The sequence below is a fragment of the Rhineura floridana genome, chromosome 5, assembly GCF_030035675.1.
Source record: "Rhineura floridana isolate rRhiFlo1 chromosome 5, rRhiFlo1.hap2, whole genome shotgun sequence".
Taxonomy (NCBI): domain Eukaryota; kingdom Metazoa; phylum Chordata; class Lepidosauria; order Squamata; family Rhineuridae; genus Rhineura; species Rhineura floridana.
In genome coordinates, this window is record NC_084484.1 from 140,922,860 (window position 1) to 140,946,705 (window position 23,846).

Here is a 23,846-nt window from a genome sequence, read left to right on the forward strand (position 1 = left end):
AAGAGGTGTGTCCCCCTCCCCAATTCCACAGTATCATTCAAACCGTCAGTTTTGAACTGGTTCCAATGCAGCCAGAACGCTGATAAATTTTAGCGTGTATGCAGTTTCCAACTTTTCTGGATTATACAGCCGCGAGAGTGGCTGTATACTATAGCCAGCGTGGATTTTTCACATTCTGCAATCTTAAATTGAAAATACCCTCCATGCCATTCTGATGCTTCCCATAAGCTCATTTCAAAACAAAATCTTACAAAACTTATAGTCCTGAACTCAGAAATGCTTGCTTAACAACCCTGTCAATTTTCATGGCGATACACAAAACAGTAATAGAGAGAACAGAGAGTTCAAAGTCTAAAAAGAGAGAAAAAAACCCCAGAGCCCTTTTGGACTTTTTTCTGTCAGAGTTCTCATAATCTGTTGAAATTAATTAAAAATCAGCCATGTTCACAGAGTACCTGTAATCCTATTACTGACCTTGCCCCATACTCTGACCTTCATCTTCTGCACTGAACTCAATAAACATGCAAATGATCAAACCTGTTCTTCCCTCCCCCTTTTGCCTGCTCCCTTTCCTGTCTTCCCCTCTGCCCTCCCTCCCCTCCCTTCCTCCCCTCCCCATCCCCTGTGGTCAGTTTCAGCTATCCTAAGCATGATTGCATGGGAGTAAATCCCACTGACCTCAATAAGCATGCAAATTATCAATCCATTCTCAGCAAATCTGCAGAGGATCCCATCTCATACATCCTGGATTAAAAAGCAGAGAAATTCACTAATAAGCAAAAAAACCCTTGCTGTTTAAGAACGTACCTATAGCCCACAGATATTTCTATCCAACTTTAAAAAGCAGGGAGACTGGACAGCTATAGTGAATGCACCAGGGGAGCAGGAGACCTGACCTCCTCTCTGAGATATTGGACTGCCCTACAAAGTTGTCAAAATGCAAACACAATTTGGGTTGGTCTTTCACAGTCCAATCCACTTCCTGTGTAGCTTGGAAGAATTTGGTAACATGAGGGATGAGGGAGAAATACGATTCTGTTCACATTTAAAGGTGAACGTACCTAAGTCACACATTCTGAAACAATACACAAACTGACACCCAGGCATCCTTTGCAATTTGAACTTCTCCGAATTTGGCAATGCAGTTCTCCAGACAAGATATGTGTACAAAAATGCATATACTAGGCTGAAGTGTGCATAAAAATGCCTGTATTAGGAAAAGCAAGATACAAATGTAATATTACGGGAAATTGCTTTGTAAAAATGTATATATTAGGCAAACTTGCTCTAAAAATGTACATATTAGGAGAAATTTGGACTAAAATGCTGGCTGATCCAAAGGTAGTGGGTTATTTTAGTTAGACTAACACACTGATGAATTTTCACAAGGATTCTTCCCCCCCCCCAATACAAACAGACATAGAAATGGGGAGAACAACTTTAAGAAATGTAAATGTACTGCCTTCAAGTTGATTTCGACTTATGGCGACCCTTTGAATAACATTTTCATGGTAAGCGGTATTCAGAGGGGGTTTACCATTGCCTTCCTCTGAGGCTGAGAGGGAGTGACTGGCCCAAGGTCACCCAGTGAGTTTCATGGCTGTGTGGGGATTTGAACCCTGGTCTCCCAGGTTGTAGTCCAGCACCTTAACCACTACACCACGACTGTGAAAATTAGATATTGAAAGAAAACAAAATTCACATAGTCTCCTAATATCTGCTTATTCTGTGGCATCTTGAAAACACTTAAACATTTGGGATATATATGTTATGGATATATATATCAGCAGTCTGAGCTGCATGTGTGCTAGTATGTGTATTTACTTTAGAAGCAGGATTTTACCCTGCATTGAGATCACTGAGACTTAAGACTTAGTAAAATAAGAAAAGCTACTTCATTCATAGAAATACATAGTAGATAGGAAAGTCATACCTACTTCGAACTATCTAAGTTGGAGGCGCAATGCCCAAACTTGGGTATTGCTCTCATGGCTCAGGAGAGAGAACAAAGACAAAGATGTCTTCTCTCTCCTCGGACAGTCGAAGAAGACAAAGGAAGGAGGGGCAGGTCAGCTTCCCTGAGCATATCAGTTTACAATGGCAAGAAGTTAGGTAAAGAACAGCACAGGTAAAGGTAAGCAAGCCTAGCCAGCTGGAGGACCCTAACTCTATCTTCCTTCTGGAATACAAATGAACCCAAACAGAAGTTGCTCTTGCCCCACTTCCAACAATATAACCTTATACTGATATTCTTATTATCTACATTTCTTGTTGTGGTGACTAGCTATATGGTTCTTTAAATATATGCAAGGTGCTTTTCATTCTTTCAGCTGAGTCCAGAGATCTCTTAGATGCAAACAAAAAGGGTTCTGGGCACAACTAGCATTGGGCAAGGTACTCTGATGAGCACAAAGGAATAGCAGTGTGGGTGGTGGGGTGGAGCCACCCTCCCAACATCAGTGTTGCTGTTGCTTATCTAGAGGGAGGTGAGCAGGGCAGGGTGGTAGTGAGATCAGGGCCATGTGGGTCACTGATCAAACACCAGATTGGGGGTGGCAGTCCCACCAGTGTGCAACTGCACAGCCCCAGCCTCCACACTGCCCCACCCTAACCCCTTCTAGGCAAGCAGCAGCTCTGTGACTCCATTCCACCACATGTGCTGCTGCTGACATTGAGGAAAGTTGTCTGGATTCCTGCACTGAATAGGAAGTGTCATTTATTGCACTGTAAGTTGCTTCCCCCAAAGAATCATAGGGAGAGTAGTTTGTGAAGGGTACTGAGTGCTATTAGGAGAGCCCTATTTCCCTTCAGAGAGCTACAATTCACAGAGTGGTTTAACAGTTAGTCCCCTCTTCCCAGAGAACTCTGGCAATTGTTGCTCTGTGAGAAGAATAAGAGTCTTCTAACAACTCTTAATACTCTTCACAAACTTCCCAGGATTCTTTGGGAGAAGCAGGCCTGGTGCCAGAGGGTGGCCAGGTTGGGCACTGGCTGAAGGCCCCTGGCATTGAGAGGAGCCCCTGCTGCTGGGGCTGGGCGGGTGTAGTTCCTGTTCTGTGATACGCACAAGGATCAGGTCTCAGAGCGTGCTCCCCACAATGCAATGCTGACATGGATCATGGAGCAGCAGCCACCCTTCCAACCCCCACCACCACCAGCAGAGTGGGCTAGCCGTGCAACTTCCTGTGATGATGCATCAGTGCACTGTGCGTGCATGCTATCACCAAAAGTGGTGGTTGGGGGTGTTAACACTCCCACACCATCTTGGGTGATGGTAGGTGTGCACACTGTGCACACAAATCTGTGATTTGTGCCAGCCCTGGGGAGAAGCCATGACAGTTTCAAATGGAATAATAGTGGGGAAAATGTCTGGTATGAATGTCACCCAATAGACATGTCAGAATCAGAGTTCAGCTTTAACAATAATAAAACCCTTTAAAAGTGAAAGCTCCTGTTTGTCTGGTATCAGCCGCTCTGGTTTTTTAAGGAAGCCGTGGGTCTAAGACTATGCCATGGAGCTCCTATATAAAGTTGCATACAAAAGAAATCGAGAATAGCTGATTATGAAATGCTAGGAAATGGACTAGGAAAAGCTGTGCTGTGAGTATCTTGTCTAGTCTTCAAGCAGCAAGAATGCATAGAAAAACAAATACTTCATTCCATGAGGAAAAGGAAAGGGTTAATAGCTTAATAATAGGTGATAATGGAACAGTCCTGGACAGATGTGTATGTGTATGATACAGAAGGCTCAGGAGGGTGATTGCCTCATAATGCAAGCTTTGGCTGCTCCTGTCCATATACCGTGCATCTTGGCTGGCTAGGGATCATGGGAGCTGTAGTTCCCATGATATTCAAATATCCTGAATGGACTACATGTTCACGGGAGTATCCAAGGTCTCGGTGTTAGAGCATAAGAAGTTCTAATTTGGACCAGCATTCTGTTTCTAACACTTCCCCCCTGCAAAAATCTCTCCCCTGCCCCCAGCTGTTTTCCCTCATGATGTGGCAAACATGAACTGAGAATCCAAACTAGGGGTAAAATAGCCTTCCCTAACCTGGTACTCTCCAGATATTTTGGGCTGCTAACAGAAATATAAACCATATAACTTCTTTGATTTAAAGAAGATAAAAGCAATGGCTAGTCTTTTATTCTCTTGTTGCTTAAAAAGTGTCAAGGTCTGTGTGAAACATGACCTTCTATGGGTGAAGAAAACCAGTCACTACTTGGACCATAAAAACAAAGCCTGGAAGCCATGAATAATTTTCTATGGCTTTTCTGCAACACCATCCAGTTTTTTATTCAGGCCTAGTAATTCTGGATATGTTCAGAGGGAGCACTGTGTTTGTCTGTCCTCTGATACCTTCTAAAGATGTCTGTGATAAGCAAGTGGCTAAAAGGGACAGGATACATCTCCTAGCTATGACTCTTGTCACAGTGGCATGTCCATAACATATCCAACAGTTTCACAGAACAAAATAGGGAAATGTGTATGTTTTAAATTTTTTCAACATTCTTACTTTTAGACATATTCTCTGTGAGCAATGTGTGCACAGCAAGCTGACTTAAGGTGAAATAGCAGGAAAGATTTTTACCCAGAAGTTACATATTGTTGCGCACCACCCCAATCTCCAAGCAGTGAGATTTCCAGGGGTCCCTGCGCTCATCCAGGGTTTGGTTTCCTTGGAAAGAAGGTCAGTGGAGACTGTGGTGTCTTTATGAAATATGGCTTGTTTATTTACACACATTCCAACCTGAGCTTAGGATGGAGGGGTTCAAGGCATCAGCAGTCCAATATCCAGCTTTTCCATGAGGGTTACAGGAGGCACCCTAAAGCCATGGTGCAGAGAGCCAGTCTCTCTGCCTGCCTCCAGTTCCCAGCCTTTCTCAGACACACTCACTACACAAGCCTCTCCTAGACCCCCGGGGGGGGGCTCTCCTGAAGAGTTTCAATGACAAAAGGATCTCCCTGGCCCATTCACCAGTTGCTGGGCACCTGATAGACCCATTAACCCACCTGGCCACTCTATTAGATTAACAAAAGAAATTCATCTGAACAGCAGAGCGAGTTTCTCATCCCCAGGCACAGGATTCCAAATCAGAGGCTGGAGGCTGGAAGGGGACTCAGAGAAATTATCCATCTCAACTCTAACCCATAACACTATGATGTTAGTGACTGAGTGGGAGGATAGGCAGGAATATAATGCTGCATTTTCCAGGAATATATTACCCACTTCACAATTATCACAGGTGGTATAGCACAGTGGGGAGGAGAGTCTGGCTGGGAATCCAGAGTCTCTTGGTTCAAATCCCCGCTCGCATCTCCCGGGTGTAAAGGGCCAGCTAAAGATCACCCCCACAGTGAGTGGCTCAGGGGTTACGTGCCCTGCCACCTGTGCAGCCGTGGGCAAGCTGCATAGTCCCAAGGAGCCCAGTTGCCCCCCAGCTAGCAGTTGCAGACAAGGAAGGGGCTGGCTTGTGCAGCTGTGGCAAACTGTGGCAGGCCCTAGCCAGCTGGGGAGGACTAGCCTCAGAGGGAGGCAATGGTAAACCCCCTCTGAATACCGCTTACCATGAAAACCTTATTCATAGGGTAGCCATAAGTTGGAATCGACTTGAAGGCAGTCCATTTCCATTTTTTCACAATTCTCATATAATTCCTGTTGAAGAATGTTTCTAAGCTTGTAATGCAGTCTGATTTCATTCATCTATATGGATATTGTTCATGTATTTTATTATGTAAATTTGACATAGTTTTTATTGTACTTATTGTGTTTCTACCTATGTACTCTGTTGTAAGCCACTTTGAGATACTTCAGATAGTAAGTAGTCTGTAAATGGAAATAAATGAGAAATGAGCTTCCAGAGACAAGAAGTGTTAGGGTCAGTTCCTGTCTCACACACAGAGGTCCTGGGGGGGGGGGAATAAGTTACATACATGAGGATGTTGTAGGGAGAGGGTTACGCCTTGATTCAATTCTGTGAGCAACACTATTGGAAACTCATGAATCAGCACAAATCTAAAATGGAGAACACAGTGTCATGGCCAGGGGTCAGAGGAGGGTCTGAGGATGCTGAAAAGGAGGGAGACTGGTGGCAGAAACTGGCACAAACCCCAGAAGAGACTGCTCTGACTGAAACCTCCATGCAAGGAGAATCTCAGGAGCCAGTCCAACCACCATCTATATACCTTCAAGAGGTTGCTCTGTTCTCCAGAAATGCCATTTCTGAAATGCTGGCAGAGCTGAAAACTCTGTAGCTCCATCAGTCATTGCCTGAAGAATCTACCATGGCGCCTTAAGCACTGATGTCTCCCTCACTGGGTGTGGTGCTAGAAACTCTGATGTCTTTTACACATTTACACTTTCTGTTGGGCCCAGACCTTTGTCGGAGAAACGTTATGGTCTGCTGCTTGTGGATGCCTGAATCGATCTAGTCTGAATTCCTCCCTGCTCCACTTGGAGCTGTCCGTGGTTCTGTTTTCCTGGCTGAACTCTTGGCTTCCCAGTGCTCCCTGCTTATACCACCAGGAAAAGAATATACTGGCATTTTCAGACAGTTTTATACATTGACCAAACACCAGCATCAGCAATAAAGAACCAGCCACACTGAGGAGATTACAACGCTGATAAATTCCACACTTCAATTAGAACAACTACTACGTCTTCCTCCTCCTCTAGGCTCAGACCATGAATATATAAAATCCCTAATCCAAGCACAAGAATAGGGTCAGTGCCAGCTTTGAGGGGGCCTTTGGTGAAGTCCTCTGTGGTAACTCCTGTTCTAACTTGGTGATCTCTAGTGGCAATGATCAGCAACGGCAGAGCTGAGGTGTCCAACACAATGTCAATCCCAGTGTTGTAGGATCAATTCCCATTAATGCAGCCTGATACAGACAGGATACTGTAGTGATGCATCCAACCACCTGCTCATAAGATCCTTGTCCATCTTGGCTTATTAAAGCTAGCTGGAGTGAGAGTGGTCATTAGGAATGGGAGTGGTCATTAGGAGCTTTGGAGCAAAGTATCCTGATGACACACAGTTCTGTTTCTCCATAACAACTCAATCAGGAGTGGTTGTGCAAGCTCTGGACTAGTGTCTGAATGCAGTGGTGGATTGGATGAGGGCCAATAAATGATGTTTGAAACCTGGTAAGATAGAGGCTCTTTCGATAGGTGGTTGTTGTGTCTGGGAGATAGGGAAACTACCCTTTCAGAAGGGGGTTGTAATCCCTCTGAAGGAGCAGGTATGTAACTTGGGGATACTCCTGGAGACTTCTCTCTCACTAGAGGCCCAAGTGACCTCTGTGGCCAGGAGTGCCTTTTACCAGCTTAATCTGGTTTGCCACCTACAGCCATTCCTGAACAGGAATAGCCTGACCACTATAATCCATGTGGGGTAACTTCGAGGCTAGATTATAGCAATGAACTCTGTGTGGGCCTGCCCTGGAGTCTGGTCCAGAAGCTCCAGATGGTGCAGAACACAGGGGCCAGACTGCTCATGGGGGCACATAGTTGACAACATGTAACACCATTGTTAAAACATCTGCACTGGCTGCCCAGCTACTAATAAGCCAGGTTCGAGGTCATTGTACTAATTCTGAATTCAAAATGGTGGCGGGAACATGGTAGTGACAATGGAAGTGAAGGATGAACGCAACAGAACAGTGAGAAAGGGGCACTAGTTTTCTGAATCTCCTTGGGAAGGCCTGAATTGGCCCAGTGAGATGATTCAGGCTTTTCTGAAAGCTACTTGCACAGCCCTGCTGAGCAATCTGTGGAAGCAATGGCATAACCCTTTCATCAGTTTCAGTGAAATTAATGCAGAACAAGAAGACAGTAGTTTGGTAAAAGTGCTGTAATCCTCTAACATAGAAGCCACTGCACATGAAGTGCAATTTAAAGAGCTAAAGAAGGAAAAGTGATGAGATGCAAAGGAGAGCAGAGGTCTTGTACATGTAATAATTGACTAAAATAGTGAATTTGGCCAAGCACAGGTTGTCATGTAGAGGAAAAGAAAGCTGCACTTGCTGAAGTTCCCTGTTCTGCACTTTTTACCAAATCTACTACAGCTGTTTTCCTTTTGCATATGGCCATTCTTTCAGAAAATCACATGGTGGGCTATGTATCCCCACAATTACTATTATTACTCTGACACAAGTATGCACCACCTTTACTTTAAGGAGCTCAGGGCAGCATCCAAAAGGTTATCCCATTTCATCTTCACAGCAAACTTGTGAGGTAGGTTAGGTTGATCTAGCACAGCCTTCCCCACCTGGGTGCTTTTAGATGTTTTGTACTACAACTTTGAGTTGTAGCCCAAAACATCTGGAGAGCACTAGATTAGGAAGGCTGGCTTCGCTCAAGGCTACCTAATGAGCTTGTTGCAGATTTGTACTGTTGTGTCTTCTCCATTCTGTCCTCCATCACAATATACTGGAAATATGCAATGATGAAAACCTGCAGTGGGCATTTGCTTATGTTGTAGGACATAATATCAGACTACTGTGACAAATTTAGTTGTCTCTGTTACTTAAGCTATCTATTACTAATTTATTAACACCTTAGCATGATATATCATCATCATCGTCATCATTCCCATTTAATATATTGCATGCCATCTAGGTAAATTATTGTGTCTTATTCTCTGGAGGTTCTTAAGGAGAGATTAGTTGGATTTATGTCTGTCACAAGCCTGCTTTAAGAATAACAGTTCTTGTCTTAGTAAAGAGAGTTAGAATGAACAAGTGAGATCTGTAACAAATTGTTGCAGTGTGGGACATTTCTGTTCAGTGCCCTCCTCCAGGATATTCCATTCGTCCTCCTACCTGGTTTTCCTCTCCCTGCTCCAGTCAGTCACCATTCCATGGTTACTGACCATAGCTGAGCATACTCAGACCACATAGGGCTGGCTTTGGTTCCTTCAGTCCTGCTAATACCTCCCTCCTGTGTGTGTGTGTGTGTGCACATGCTGCTGTCTCCATGAGCAACTCCAGGTGTGTCTGATCATTGGAAACAGAGTGAATGCTCATTTTTGAAGTCCCTTCTGGTCCTCCATTGGCATGTATGAGTGACATTTCAGAGCTACATTTTTCTCACTGATTTGTGTGGCACATTGTGTGGCTCCACATAGCAGTGCAGAGATGAAACCATAGACACATTGCTGGTTTCCACTGCAGAGAAAGAACTTTCTTTTGTGCCTAAAATAAAACTGACTTTTGAAGTGCTAAGAAGTAACCACATTGTGGCCGGAAAAAACTGCCGATGAGGGGCTTGCCTACAAGAGGGGTTTTTTTCTCCCCCTTTACAGTATTAAAGTGTGTGTGCCTGTGTGTGCTCTCAGATTTTCCACCTCTCATCTTCCCCATTATACCACTTGGCCAGGAAGAGTCCAGTCAGTTATAAAAGTCTGGGGAAGGGAGCCTTTGAGTTACTTGTACTCCTATCACCCAAGGAAAGAATTCACCATGAAACTCTACCTGGCAGCCATTCTTGCTATTTGTTCTCTTGAGCATTTCACCATTATAAGAGGTATGTGGTTCTTTTTAATCAGTTGCATTGTAGCATCCAAATTGCTATTCCGAGTTTGGGATAAAGAATTGTATCCAATGCTAGTTCTGCTCAGGGTAGGCCCATTGAAATGAATGGACCTGATTAGCTTAGGCCCATTCATTTCAATGGGTGACTCAGTATAGGACTTAGTTGGATGCAATCTGAAATCCTTACTTTCCTTTCGGCAGTGGCAACATTGGTTTGAGTGCAGCCTGAACTTCTCTCCCAAACTCCGATCCTTTTCATCCTCTGTCCAGTTTCCAGGAACTGATGAAAAGATTTCTTTTATGGATTATTTAAAAAAATAAAATAATATATGGGGAGGGAGAGAACTATCTGGTGATTCTGATGCACCCCTAAAGCATTTAGATCTGTTAGGAGGATAGCTGATGTTATTATTCAAATTATTGTTGTGAGTATGTGCTATATTTATTTATTTAATTGATATCCCACCCTTCCTCCTAGAGGACAAGACACTTTTCCTTCTTTGGGACACGTCAACAGATCGCTCATGTACCCCAAAAAGGGGGGATCTGGGCACTACAAATACTGAGCAAGGTACTCTGAACAGAATAGGCATTGCTTACACATATCTGCCCTTATAGACTAGCTATCTGGACCATATCACCCATTTCCATATATGCAACTCCTTGAATATGTAGAAAAAGTGCCTGCAGATCTGATGGGCCAAGGTTTAAAGGATTCTTTGATGGCTTACATGGAAAAGGATCTCATGTAATTCCTGCATGTAGAAGGCAGAGCAGTGGGTCTCTGTTTCTTTTCCTGTGTTGGATCCAAAGTTTCCCTTATTCTAATGGACATAATCTTCTTATGGCACCTTCCATTGAAGGAAGGGAACCTGTGAATCCAACTCCATGTACAAACCCCATGCAGGGTGATGCATGTATGGAAAAGTTGTCAGTATGAGTTAGACCTCTCCCAATAATTTCATTTTTTTCTTTTTTGACTATTTATTCAGGGGGGATGAAATCCTCCTGAAAGATCAAGAAGGAAATTTTCAGGAGGATTGCTACTTACCTTACTTAACTTTATGTTTTTCCCTTGCTCTTCTAACAAAAGAAGTGCCACTCAGTGGTGCCAGGTTTTTTTTTCACAGCTTCCCACTGACTACACTTCCTGGAATGCCTTGGGGGTGGCATTCCAAGTGCTTCCAAGGAATTCCAGGAAGCATGGATGATGGGAAACATCATGAGGCTCTTCCCTGGCAAGACCCAGTAAGAAAAGTGGCAACTTCTCCTGAAATGTTTGGGGATATCCCCCCCCCCAAAAAGCAGCAGAAAATCAGGACCCATTTTTGCAGGGGCATAATCCTTTTGACATGGAGGGGGGATTTTGGCCTACCCTTCGTGCAAGTACAACATCCTTAATGCATACAGAAGAGGATCACCACATTGCAAATGATTACCTTTTTGATACTTACGATTCTGTAAGAATAATTCTCACTTTATATAATGGAAACTGAATGATCACAACCATTCAGTGATTCCAGGGAGCATGAAATTAATGTTTTTCAGTTATGCTTTGGACTTGGACCCTGTAGTTCTTTCTGTACAACCATTATATTCATCAGCTGTATGAAAAGCATTTCCATTTTTAGAAAATCCTCTACTACTTACTTTAAATAACACCCTCAAAATGGATTACATAAAAGAACATAAAATATTCATGAGAACACCAGTAAAAAACAATTATTTTTTTTATATCAAACTATAGATATATATCAAGAGTTTTAAAAACAAATATACACAGTAAAATTAGCACAAAACTTAGTTGAACACAATGCAACTAAGGCACCTGCCTAATATTATGTTAACCTTAATTTTGTGAAACATCTTATTAGGGCAAACTCTAATGACTTGTTTCCTTTAAAAAACTCATAAACATTTATCTTTCCATGCCTTAAAAAGCCCAGTCTTTTATCTTTTGCATTGTACTTTCACTGGATCCAATCAAACACCAATATGGCAATAACATTTCCCACCCATTTCCCAAAGGATGTGGGGGATAGCCTTGCTGTCAGATATTGTACCTTACACTGAGCACTGAATTGTCAGCAAATGCAGTTAATGAGTGCTATAAACACATCTCTTTAACAAAAAATAAGCAAAATGTTCCTGACATGGCCAGATATATCTGAAAGACGGGGCAGCTTCCACTCACAGGGCAAGCATCTACCTGGGGACCTCGGATGCTGGAAGGGCCTACTGAAGCTCATTAAGTGTGCATGCAGATACATTTGACCTTTGAGGTATCATCCAGATGTAATTTCAGGGCATGAGGGAGCCGCTTTTCTCTGATCTCCCATGTGGCTGGATCTACTTGATAATAATTAGGGGTGGGGAAGAAGCAAGGCAGGTAGGGAGGCAGGAAACAAGGAAATGAAATCATGGCCCCTTGAAAGAGTTGGTTTGTGTTATTGTTAATCCTCTGATTGCAAGAGCAACCCATGTGGAGCTGCAGCAACTGGACTGGGGGAGGAACTGAGCACATGAGCAGGCAGTCTTTCCTCAAAACTGCATGTTTGGTCTGCCCATGTGCTGGCAGTTCCCTATCCAGTTAGAGGTATACACACTGAAGCCTTTTTCCGAGCACATATGCTCACAGCTGGGTTGAACAAGAGCTGGGAAATCTGCAGCAGAAATGCATTTTTTTGGGGGGGGGGAAATGATGCTTCCATTGCTGCACCAAATGAGTAACAATTGTGATTTATCATACTGTAAATTCAGTAGCTGGCAATACCTTCAAGAATCAGATCCACTCGGGGAAATGTACTGGGGAAGGGCAGTAGCTCACCGGCAGAGCAGCCTGGGTTGCATGCAGAAGATCCCAGTTTCAATGCCCGGCATCTCCAGGTAATGTTGGGAGAGGCTACTGCCTGAAACCCTGGAGAGCCACCACCAGTCAGTGTAGACCGTACTGAACTAGTTGGACCTATGGTCTGACTCGCGATAAGCTAGCCTCCTATGTTCCTAAAAGCCCTTTAACAATTAACGCTCCTGTTTGTCTTATATTTGATTGCTGTAAACCGCCCAGAGAGCTTTGGCTATGGGGCGGTATACAAGTGCAATCAATCAATCAATCAATCAATCAATCAATATTTTCTCTCTTTTTTAGGAACTTTTGGGTCTCAGACTATGCCACTAAATTCCTGTGTAGACTTGCATACGTCAGAAATAAACATCAAAAGAATTGCTGATTATGAAAGACAAACCATACCAGTAAAAGCTGTGATGTGAGTATCTTTCCTAATCTTCAACTGTAAAGTAGCCTACAAGTCTGGAAGGGAGAAATCCGCACGTGTGGATTTTCCAAGAAACAGAATGCAGAACTGAATTGGTAGTGTCGTGTTTCCAGTATTCTGAGAGCTCAACTCCACCAGCAACAACATGAGCAATGAAAGCACAGATTCCAGTTAGAAGTAGCAGCGCTACCAGTGCATGCTATGCAGTGTTCCCTTCATGTTTCATTTGATAACCAGCTGGGTGGGTGAACAAATAAGTGATGAATATAGATTATTAAAAATGAAATCTAGTTTTCACACGTACAAACTCATTTAAATTGGAGGTAATCTTATGGTGATCAACATTCAATATATTACTGACAGCATTCTGTCCTGGTGCCAGTGAGATGTTAACTGCAATCCTTTGCATGTCTACTCAGAAGTAAGTCTCATTCTGAATCCTGTGGGGCTGGCTCCCAGTCGCTCCCTGGGGGGTATAGGACTGCAGCCAAAAACAGAGATAATGAGCCACAAAACTCCTTTGCTTTAACAAAGATATACATAGCGATTTCTCTTTTATCCTTCTCCAGATTCATCACCAAAAATGGTGTCAAGGTCTGTGTGCCATATGATCTTGCATGGGTGAAGAAAAACATCCACAAATTGGAAAGAAGCAAGGCTAGAAAACAAAAAAGAACTACATCTAGACCTAAGAGCATGACCAGCTAAGCTGCAGCACATCAAATCATCAATAGCTGCTCATAATTGCTAATTGTTGACTGGAAATAAAGTTTCTGAACTGATGTAGTTACACTGGAATCTATTCATCTGTCAAAGAGGAGCTGATAGAATTATGGCAATTTAGTGTTGCTGTCTTAACTACTTTAGGTTAGCTTTTTATGTATTGTAAGAAGACAGCTCTTTCAATATTTTCAGTTGCAGCTGTTTTACGTGTTATGGGAGCATTTATTCAGAGTTTCCCTTTACACTTCACCATGTTCTTATTGTATCTCAATAGTGTCCTTCAAACACTATTAATATATACAAATTATTGTTCCACTGATAGAATGGCTGGTGGTTTCCTGTGTTTAAGATATCAGTGACCAACATAATATAAAAGTATAAACCTTGGTGTGGGGGGGTGGGGGTGTTTTTTGAGGGAAGGAGAGGAGCCCTAGAAACCAATTTGGTGCTCAGAGTTATTCAGATTAGCCTTTGATCTCATGAAGCTTCAGGCTTATAGCCATATTTCTATGTAAAGATCACTGGTCTTCCAGAGTGCCAGTTAGCAAAAGAGTTTTGGCATTGCTAGGCCAATGAGATCAACAACTGAAAGGAGTTTGATCCTGCTGTTCAGCTATATGAGGAAACACCTAATGGAAGGAAAGCCATATGCAGAAAGAAAGCAAGGACAGGTCTGTTTATCAACATGGATGTGTACTTATGTATTGGAATAACTAGCCACATGTATTTCCAACTTGTGCTTTCCCCTTCTATTCCGTGTTTGGTAAAGGGCCACTAGAAACTTTCATTGGTTGTGTTATACTGTCTCTTACTGTCATGAATTTGTCTTCCTTTTTGTTTCCTTGATATTCTGAGGGGACTGTCATCTGTTCTGAAAAACATTTAAAAATTAACTTCATATCAGGGAATCCATTTTCAGATTAAGCAGGCACTGGATCACAAGTGACAGTGGCAATATTTGAAGAAGACAGCTGTTTCCTTCTTGATCAAGACTAAAAAAATGCCATGCATGTTTTTGAAGGGCATTGTAAATGTCTTTGCTGAATGAAGAGATATATTTATATTAATTCAAAGACATTTATGTGCTCAGTTTTTTCGTTCAGTTGTTGGTTTTACAACACTTGAGATAAAATTACTTTTACTATGCTTTTACTGTGCACTTATTTTGTGTGTCTTTTGAACTATATTTTATCTATTAGTATTAGCATTTCACCTTCCACATATATGTCTCAAGGCAATGACAATATAATAGGAAAAGCTAAAAAAGAAGTTAAAAACAGCACAGAAAATAACAGCAAATAAACTGAAAAACAATAGATGACAGAGACCTCTTCATCCAGCTGAGAAAGCTTGTCAGAACATAAATGTCTTCAATTGTTTCCTGAAAGAGCAGATAGTGGGTGCCTGTTATATCTTGACAGGAATGCTGTTCCACAGAACAGGAGCAACCACTCTAAAAGCCCTGCTCTGAGTGACTGCTTTCTTTGGAACCGTTAGGAGAAGCTTTCCTGCAGACTACATTGGCCTACTGAAATAAGTGACCTAAAAGGGATAAAGCAGTCTCTCAAGTAAGCTGGTCCTGAGCTGTATATCCTATGCTTATTAACAGTGAGCAGAATCTACCAGGAAATTTTTTTGCACAAGCCCCACTAAAACCTTCACAAGAACACAGTAGTCCTTATGCCTTGTCACTGCTGACTTGGATTATTTATTATATGACTAGCTAAAGCAGGGGCCACCAACCTTTTTAGACCATAGGACACATTTCAAATTTAAAGTGTGCCAGAGGCACCAGTCACAAAATGGCTGTCATGGGGGAATGGCATTACACAAAATTAGAGAATAGTCATGGTGAAGCTTTTTCCATAATTCTATTTCCATAGTAGAAAAGGTTTAACCTGTTGAATCTCTGCCTGTCATACAGCTGTCAACCCTAAACCAAAGCCTGGACTACAATCCTGTGCCCACTTACCTGGAAGTAAGCCCCATTAAACACAAAGGAACTTACTTCTGAGTAGACATGTATACCATTGAACTGTAAATTAACTATACAGTGAATTCTTAATGAGTCCCTAGCCTTTAGCTCTTGCAAAGCAGGCGACATGCCTAAGCCTCTTTGCAAAGTTTTCACATATGCCTTTTGTGGGGAGGGGGATTCTTTAACATTCACTCACACTTACTGTGTAGTAGCATTTGTAGAAAATAATTTCTAGGCATTACCAGATATCAGGTGAACCCTGCACAGGAAAGATGGATCCTGGTTGCTGGGGGAAAAGGAAGGACAAACAATGGAGGTTCCAAGGACTAGGGAAATAAAGTCCTGCAGAAGCAGGAAAAGTGCACTAAAAGGGATGGCAAAACAGCAGCTCTTTAGGACCCCAGGGATTTCGGTTGCCTGATGTCCAAACAACTCACTTATCAATCATAACTGTGACTCCACACATTAGCTATTACTACTGACAGGCAGGAGCAGCCAGGCTGGCTCATTTCACAGTAATCTCTTAGAAGGGTACCTGCACATTTTGCTCCAAAACTTTCTAGGAGAGCTACAGACTTCTTTTAAATGAAAGCTGAGATTCTGGGCTGCCCGCTGGGGGCACCACCAAAGGACTTTGCTGGTGCCATGATGCCCACAGACAATGGATTGGCAACCCTGAGCTAAAGCATGGGAGAGGGACCTGTGGCCCTCCAGACGTTCTCGACTTGGATTACAATTCCCATCATCTCTGACCATTGGCCAGATGTTAACAACATCTGGAGAGCCACAGGTTTCTCACTCTTGAGCTAAGGCCTCTTGTCAGGATAGTGGTGGGATTTAAATCCCTTAAACAAATAAAAGACATAAATAACCATTGGAGAAAGCAAAGGGGCACACCCAGAAACATAACTGAGGTGGATGGTAAATCTATTCCCTGCTTCCAGCGACTTCAGGCGTTAAAAACCAAAGCTTTCCTTAACTACATAACCCATCAAGTTCTGTTTCTTGATCATACTAATGGAATGTTGAGAACTAGTGTTATATAGATCCAAGTGTGCATAGGAGGTGACATTTTGACTACATAGGAATACACACTCATCTCTGAACTTTGGGAACAGAGGGAGTCATGTATGTGTGCATGTGCGTGCATGCACACACACACACATACACACACACAGAAAAGACCTGTCTAGTTTAACAGGGGATGGGTTTGAATAAGAACTGGAAAGACAAATGTCATTGGCTGGGCCAGGCCACCTGTTCAAAACATCTTCCCTCTTTCACCAAACTGAACTAAGCCTGTTCCCTGCTGAGGTGCAGGGATGGAAAGATCTGTCAATTTCGGTTATCTCAGTTTCTCCTTTTTTCAGTCTTAAATTCAGTTCTTCACATTTCTGCAGCAATTTGTGGTTGTTGCTTTTTTTAAAAAAAATTTCATGAAAATTCTCCAGCATTTTAGTGTGAATTTATCCTAACACACATTTTGGTAGGCAGTTTTGACTAATGTACACCTTTTTGCAAGCTATTTCTCATCATATAATGCATTTTTACATTTTTTCACTTATATGTTCATTTTTATGCACACATTCCCCTAATAGATGCATTTTTGTAAACATTGGTTAGCAAACTGCATCACAAAATTTGAATAAGTGCTAATTTTGAAGGATGGCTGTGTTTTGGTTCTTTTATCGTTTTGGAAAGTGCAGATTTGAAAGACTTGGCTTGAAATGCAAACTGAATTGAATTTCTCGCCCATCCCTACTGAGGTGTGGACTAAACTTGCTCTCCCCCCCACCCCAGTGGCCCAAGCTTCTAAGAAAACAAGCGTAGCCATATCTGTGCAACCTGATCCTGGATTCTGTTGTTGTTTGTTTGTTTGTTTGTTTGTTGTGGTCGCACTGTAGTGTGACAGAATGCAAAAAGAACCTGATAATATTTGATACATAGATCATCAATACAGATTATTTTTTAAATAGATAGTTAATAGCTTCCTTTCTATTCCTAGTTTTTTTAACCAGTTCAAACAGGTATGGCATAGCAACAGAATGACGGGCTTCAAAATAGCCCCCATCTACTCTGCTGAAGGTGGAGAGCTTAATTAATTCAGACATTCACAAGTAGCTGGAAATTCAACAGTGTTTTCTGTGCTCAGTGACTCTGACCTGATAGTCGTTGGAGTCTTTCTGAGCTTTGGAATCTCTGACTGTGAAAGCACCAGCCATGTGCACTGTTAACACTGCACACCAGTTTCATCCACCTCCCAACTGGTTTAACTGACCTTATCCAAGTACTTTCTTTGAAGGAAAGAGAATCGAGTTCAAACAAGCAGGATTCCAAAGTCCTGTGCCTGGATGGGACTCTTTGAAATTATGCCTCGGAGGCTCTACACATTTTGGCATCTGTGTGAGGTTGGTTCAGACTGGACAGGGAATTAGTGAACCAGAAAAGAAGCAGTTATGCCTCTTCAGTGTGCGCCAGCAAGACTGATGAGATAGCATCTTCAGGCAAGAACACATAATTTTCATAGTTGTTCTAGTAGAAAATTAAATCTCAGTGCAAAGTGTAGATAAATCCTCTTTTTCCAAGGTTAGCAAACAAGATGTCAACAGACTTGTACAAGGAACTGTCTGCCATGACTGAGCTGCTATTTACTATAGGTGCATATCAAAGGGAGCATACATATGCACAGCCACAAAGGAGCATGTTCTAGTCATCTTCCCATGACATGTAGCAGCCCTGCAACAACTAAGTGACATGATAATCAACATGTTTGTACATGTTACTCCATTCAGTCTCAAGTAAGAATATTGTATGGTGTTAAGAAGCTCTTACACTGTTGCTTCAAGAGGTTATTCCCTGGAGTCAGATGCCATTTGTGAATCCCATTGAGGCTAATGCAGAACAAAGAGCCTATTGTCACAATTAACAATGGTGAACCAAAGGTACATTTCTTTTTATTCACACTGAATTCAGCTTTTGGCAAATCACCCTAAATGTAAATTTGGAAATACTTTTTTTCCCACCAGCCACCATCTGAAGGACAGCCTTCTACCAACCATCATATGCAGTACTCTCTGGGTCTTCCCCCCATTTGAAATTAGATAATGATTGGGAAGAGGGCCTTTTTAGTAATGGTCCCCTTTCTATGGCAGAAGGGTTGCCCAGAAAGGCTAACATAGTGCTATCATCAATGTCATTTTGGCACTTGGCAAAGATCTCTTTATTTGCCCAGAAATTTCACCATTAAGCCAATGTAAATTGTCTTAATCTCGGGATGGCCCTGCGTCCAGTAGCAGTTGGCAGGGTGGAGCTGCTTACCAGACCGCCTGTCACCATTGTTGATGTGGCATAGCAGGAGGGCATGTGGTGCTGGGATGGAAAGATCTGTCAATTTCGGTTCTCTCAGTTTCTCATTTTCCAATCTTAAATTCAGTTCTCTATATTTCTGCAACCATTTGTGATTTTTTTAAAAAAAATCCTCATGACAATTCTTCAGCATTTTAGTACAAATTTATCCTAATAAACACATTTTTGTAGGCAGTTTTGACTGATACACCTATTTTTGCAAGCCATTTCTCGTCATATGATGCATTTTTGTATTTTCATTCATGGATTCATTTTTATGTGCTCTTCCTCCTTACATATTTTTTAAATTTTATACATAAACACAAATGTAGAACAAAAACATAAATAAGGCCATTCCAGGGTGTTACATAAGTAGGGCCAGAAGAAGAAGAAGAGTACATTATGCCATCCATATGTCTCACATGACAATAGTTAAGAAATTAGAAGTCTAGGACTGGGGAGGGCAGCTATGAGAGAACTAGATAAGGTCCTCAAATGCAAAGATGTATCACTGAACACTAAAGTCAGGATCATTCAGACCCCAATCTCTATGTATGGATGTGAAAGGTGGACAGTGAAAAAAGTGGATAAAAGAAAAATCAACTCATTTGAAATGTGGTGTTGGAGGAGAGCTTGCAGGTACCATGGACTGCAAAAAAGACAAATAATTGGGTGTTGGAACAAATTAAACCAAAACTATCAGTAGAAGCTAAAATGATGAAACTGAGGTTATTATACTTTAATCTATACACAGAACATATCATATGGAAAGCAGGATTGGACCAAGATGAAGGAGATGTGAAAATAGGAGGGAGAAATATCAATAGTTTATGTAACTTTAAAGTTGACAACAAGGACATTGAACTTGTCAAGGATTATCAATGCCTTGGCACAGACCAATAGTCAAGAAATCACAAGAAGGCTAGGACTGGGGAGGGCAGCTATGAGAGAACTAGAAAAGGTCATAAAATGCAAAGATGTATCACAACACTAAAGTTAGGGTTATTCATACCATGGTATTCCCGATCTCTATGTATGGATGTGAAAGCTGGACAGTGAAAAAAGTGGATAAGAAAAATCGACTCCATTGAAATGTGGTGTTGGAGGAGAGCTTTGCGCATACCATGGACTGCGAAAAAGACAAATAATTGGGTGTTAGAACAAATTAATCCAGAACTATCACTAGAAGCTAAAATGATGAAACTGAGGTTATCATACTTGGGACACATAATGAGAAGACATGATTCACTAGAAAAGACAATAATGCTGGGAAAAACAGAAGGGAGTAGAAAAAGAGGAAGGCCAAAGAAGAGATGCATTGATTCCATAAAGCAAGCCACAGACCTGAACTTACAAGTTCTCAACAGGGTGGTTTATAACAGATGCTACTGGAGGTCGCTGATTCATAGGGTTGCCATAAGTCGAAATCGACTTGAAGGCACATAACATAGCAGCAGGTACAGATGTATAAACCTCAGTATCAGCAGAATACAAAATAAATTCCCATCATATTGCATAGAAGCACTCTGATTCCTCAGATCCTCTAGATACCCATAAATCATGGGTCAATTTCTCCATGATTGCCAAGTTCCACACTTTTACACCACAAAAGTAAGTGGAGGTCCTAAGCAAGTTTCCATCTTTGTCCAATGGAGATCCAAGCCGCAGCCAGCATCCATGTAAGGAGTGATTTTGCATGAAACTGCATTTTTGTAAACATTGTTTGGTTGGCAAACTGCATTGCAAAATGCAAATAAGTGCAAATTTTGAAGGATGTCTGTGTTTTGGTTCTCATATTGTTTTGGAAAGCACAGATATGCTAGATTCAGCTTGAAATGCAAACTGAATTGAATTTATCTCCCATCCCTAGTGGGGCGAGGTGGTAGCGAGGTTAGTGCGGTGCAAACACACTGGCATTGCAATCGGGTGTGCCTGCTGGTGCATTTGCAGCATGCCACGCTTGCTGCCACCTTGCCCCTCCCCCTCCCGGTACACCACAGCGATGGCGGTGACCGGAGGTCAGGTAAGCAGCCCTTTCCTACCCCAACGACCATGACTGCCTGCTTCTCTTCCTGCTGTACAGTACATTTGTTTATTCTCGAACAGCTTATCCTGCATTGGCTTCTGTAGCAGAGCGTTAGTAAATGGACTATACCTATTTAATAAGAATGCTTAATAGAGGACTGAGCCCAAACAAGCGGGGAGGGGAATATTTCATGAAGGCCTTTCCTCCGCTAAAAGCACTCCTCCCCTTAGGTGACCTTCACAGGCTATAGCAAAAGGAAACAAAAGTATTTGTCCTCTGTGTGTGTGTGTGTGTGAAGGGGAAGAGGAAATGCATTCCTATGGCCAACTGTGTTAACGCTCCCTGTCTTGCTATGTTGTGCTGGTGGGCAATGAGACATCCATGCAGCATTGGTCCTATGGCCTCATAAGAAGAGCCTTGCTGGAACAAGTCTAGCAGCCTGGACGGTGAGCAACCAAATAGCCCAGGCTTGAAACAATCTCTTCCATTGTGGCTCCCCAGTGAGTGGTATTCTTTATCACAGGAAACTGTCATACTGCCCAGTTAGCTGGGTTTTACCTGGATTCTATCCATGCCACCCGGTGCCCGCTTAGTCTATTAGGTGGCCTGGATTCTCAGCTTTCAGCCTCTAGTCCTTGTGGATCCAGAGATAGAAGGCAAAACGTGGAGGCAGTTTTCTGCCCATTTTGCCCAGACTTCCAATGCAAAGTATTTAGACTTTTCACGATAGAGGTGACCAGGGCTTTAGAGCAATGCCAGTCTCCATCCATAAAGCCCATAAGCCTACGTCACTTCCTTGCTTTTTCTTTTAGAGCTTTGGCGGGCACACATGCTGCCCCCGAGTATTTTTTTATTAGCGCAGCAGCCCTTTGCTTGGTCAGGTTCAGAGCTTGGAAAAGTTACTTTTTTAAACTACAACTCCCATCAGCCCCAGCCAGCATGGCCATAGGATTGGGCTGATGGGAGTTGTAGTTCAAAAAAGTAACTTTTCCAAGCAGTTGCTATGGTGAGTCCAAGGGATGGTGTTTCTTGCACGTGGGCCCTTGAGGGGAGTGGGAAGACTGGCAGCTCTTGAGTCCCAAGCAATGTTCAACCCAAAAGGATCAATGTAAGAGCATACTTTAGTCGTAGAGGAGGTCCTGCTAATCTCGTCTAGCCTACAAAATCAAGTCTAAAATCCTTTCACAATTTCTGTTAAAGATTTAAAACCTTTTGTCTTGGGTAACTCTAATATCACAGCAATGTTCTACATAGACTTTGATTCCAAGTTTATAATAACACTCTCCTGTGTAGTACACTGCTACAAACTGCATCGATCACATATTATAGCCATTCTGCCCATGTGTTATCCTACAGGTTTTTTTAAACGGAGCTAAAAAGATGAGGAGTAAATATTAAATGTAGAGGGACAAAATATATCTTTTTAGAGAAACAGAATAAATGTGTTGATTACTGTAGCAGAATATATGATCAGATGTCTCTTTAGATGTACTTTTAAATGTACTTTAGATGTGCTTTTTGAGACTAGTAAACTTGTATCATTTACAGTGCAATCCAATACATGTCTACTCAAGTAAGTTCCATTGGGTTCAATGAGATTTACTCCCAGGTAAATGTGTATTGGATTGTAGCCTTAATTATTTTTTATGTTTGTTAGATTTTCTATGTATATATATTTTTTTTTTAAAAAAGAGATATGTGGAGTAATTCAAATAGATTTTGTTCATTTTCTTTCACTACCTCATACTGAGGATATGATCAGAATTTCCCATAGCCCTGGAATATATTGTTATTGTTCCCAGTTAAGGCTATTCTGCCTGCCTCATTTAGTATAGATGTTCACTGTAAAGTTTCACACGTCAGTGAGAGATATTTCATATATTTTACCATCTTTTGTACAGACCAACATCATGGTATTGCAATACAGAATTAGTAAGCTACAACAGATGTTAAAGAACTGTAAGGAACAAAATCAGCAGGTAAATATTATTTACAAAGTTGGACCAGTTGCACAATGGATTTAGATCTAGAACTTACAGTGTTTCTAAAATTATTATCTGAATTTTGACTTTTTTTTAACAGTGGAAGGGCAGGATATAAATTCTCATAATAAATAAATATTCCGTAGTATTGGAAACTAAAGGCAAGGCATTTAAGGCTGAAAATGTAAGGGTTTTTTTTTAAAAAAAATAAAGATTCCTCATATCCTCCCCCAGTTTTTGGTGGTAATTACTAGGCACAAAAACAAAACAACTGGACAATGCAAACATTAATACACTTAATTTACATAATTGCATAATATGCAAATTAGCATGCCCGGATTTGTGGAACTGGAATATGGCAATCCTAGCCATATAGCGAGCTAGACCATTGGTCCATCCAGCTCAGTATTGGCTACACTGACCGGCAGCAGCTCTCCAGAGTTTCAGAGAGGAGAAATTTCCAGCCCTATGTGGAAATTTCCTACCTGGAAATGCTGAGGGCTGAACCTAAGGTTTTCTGCACACAAAACAAATACTACACCACTGAGCTATGGCTCTTCCACATAATACTGCCACTGAACCCGGAACCTTTACATCAAGGAGGCATTCTGTCCCCCCCCGCCATGTGCACGCACACAGAAACACAGACGTTTAAAGTAAGAGGAATTTGTTCGCCACCAGTGATGTTGCCAAATCTGATTGGTTACCTGGCACTGTGATGTCATCACACTTACTATATATTGACTATCTAGATAGGTATTGTGGAGGAGAGGGAGGGGAAGCTTGTAGTAGCAAGTCTCACTGCCATTGTGTGACAACAATGGCTCAATCACTGGGCCAGCTCCAGGAATGAAGCGGCATGGAGTTGGCATCAGAGCAGCAGCTGTGCACACAGGGGCTGCTTTCCTCCACATACATTTGTTCTACTTATGTGTGTAATAGCATCTGAAAATGGCTTATGCTTCTGTGCCCTGAAGCGTA

The 23,846-nt window shown here is 42.0% G+C and overlaps 1 protein-coding gene across 3 annotated transcripts in view; it reads left to right on the plus strand.

Annotated features, from left to right (window-relative positions):
• LOC133385382 (lymphotactin-like) overlaps positions 1–13,941 on the plus strand; it is a 104,718-nt gene extending 90,777 nt beyond the window's left edge. For 2 of the 3 annotated variants that reach the window (XM_061628277.1, XM_061628278.1), the window contains 2 exons: positions 12,685–12,802; positions 13,381–13,941. In XM_061628277.1, the coding sequence (XP_061484261.1) occupies positions 12,685–12,802; positions 13,381–13,519 (257 nt within the window). In that variant the 3' untranslated portion in view covers positions 13,520–13,941. Of the gene's footprint in view, positions 1–9,355; positions 9,529–12,684; positions 12,803–13,380 lie in introns of those variants that run through there. The other variant, XM_061628279.1, reaches the window with a different exon arrangement.
• The last annotated feature ends 9,905 nt before the right edge of the window (positions 13,942–23,846 follow it).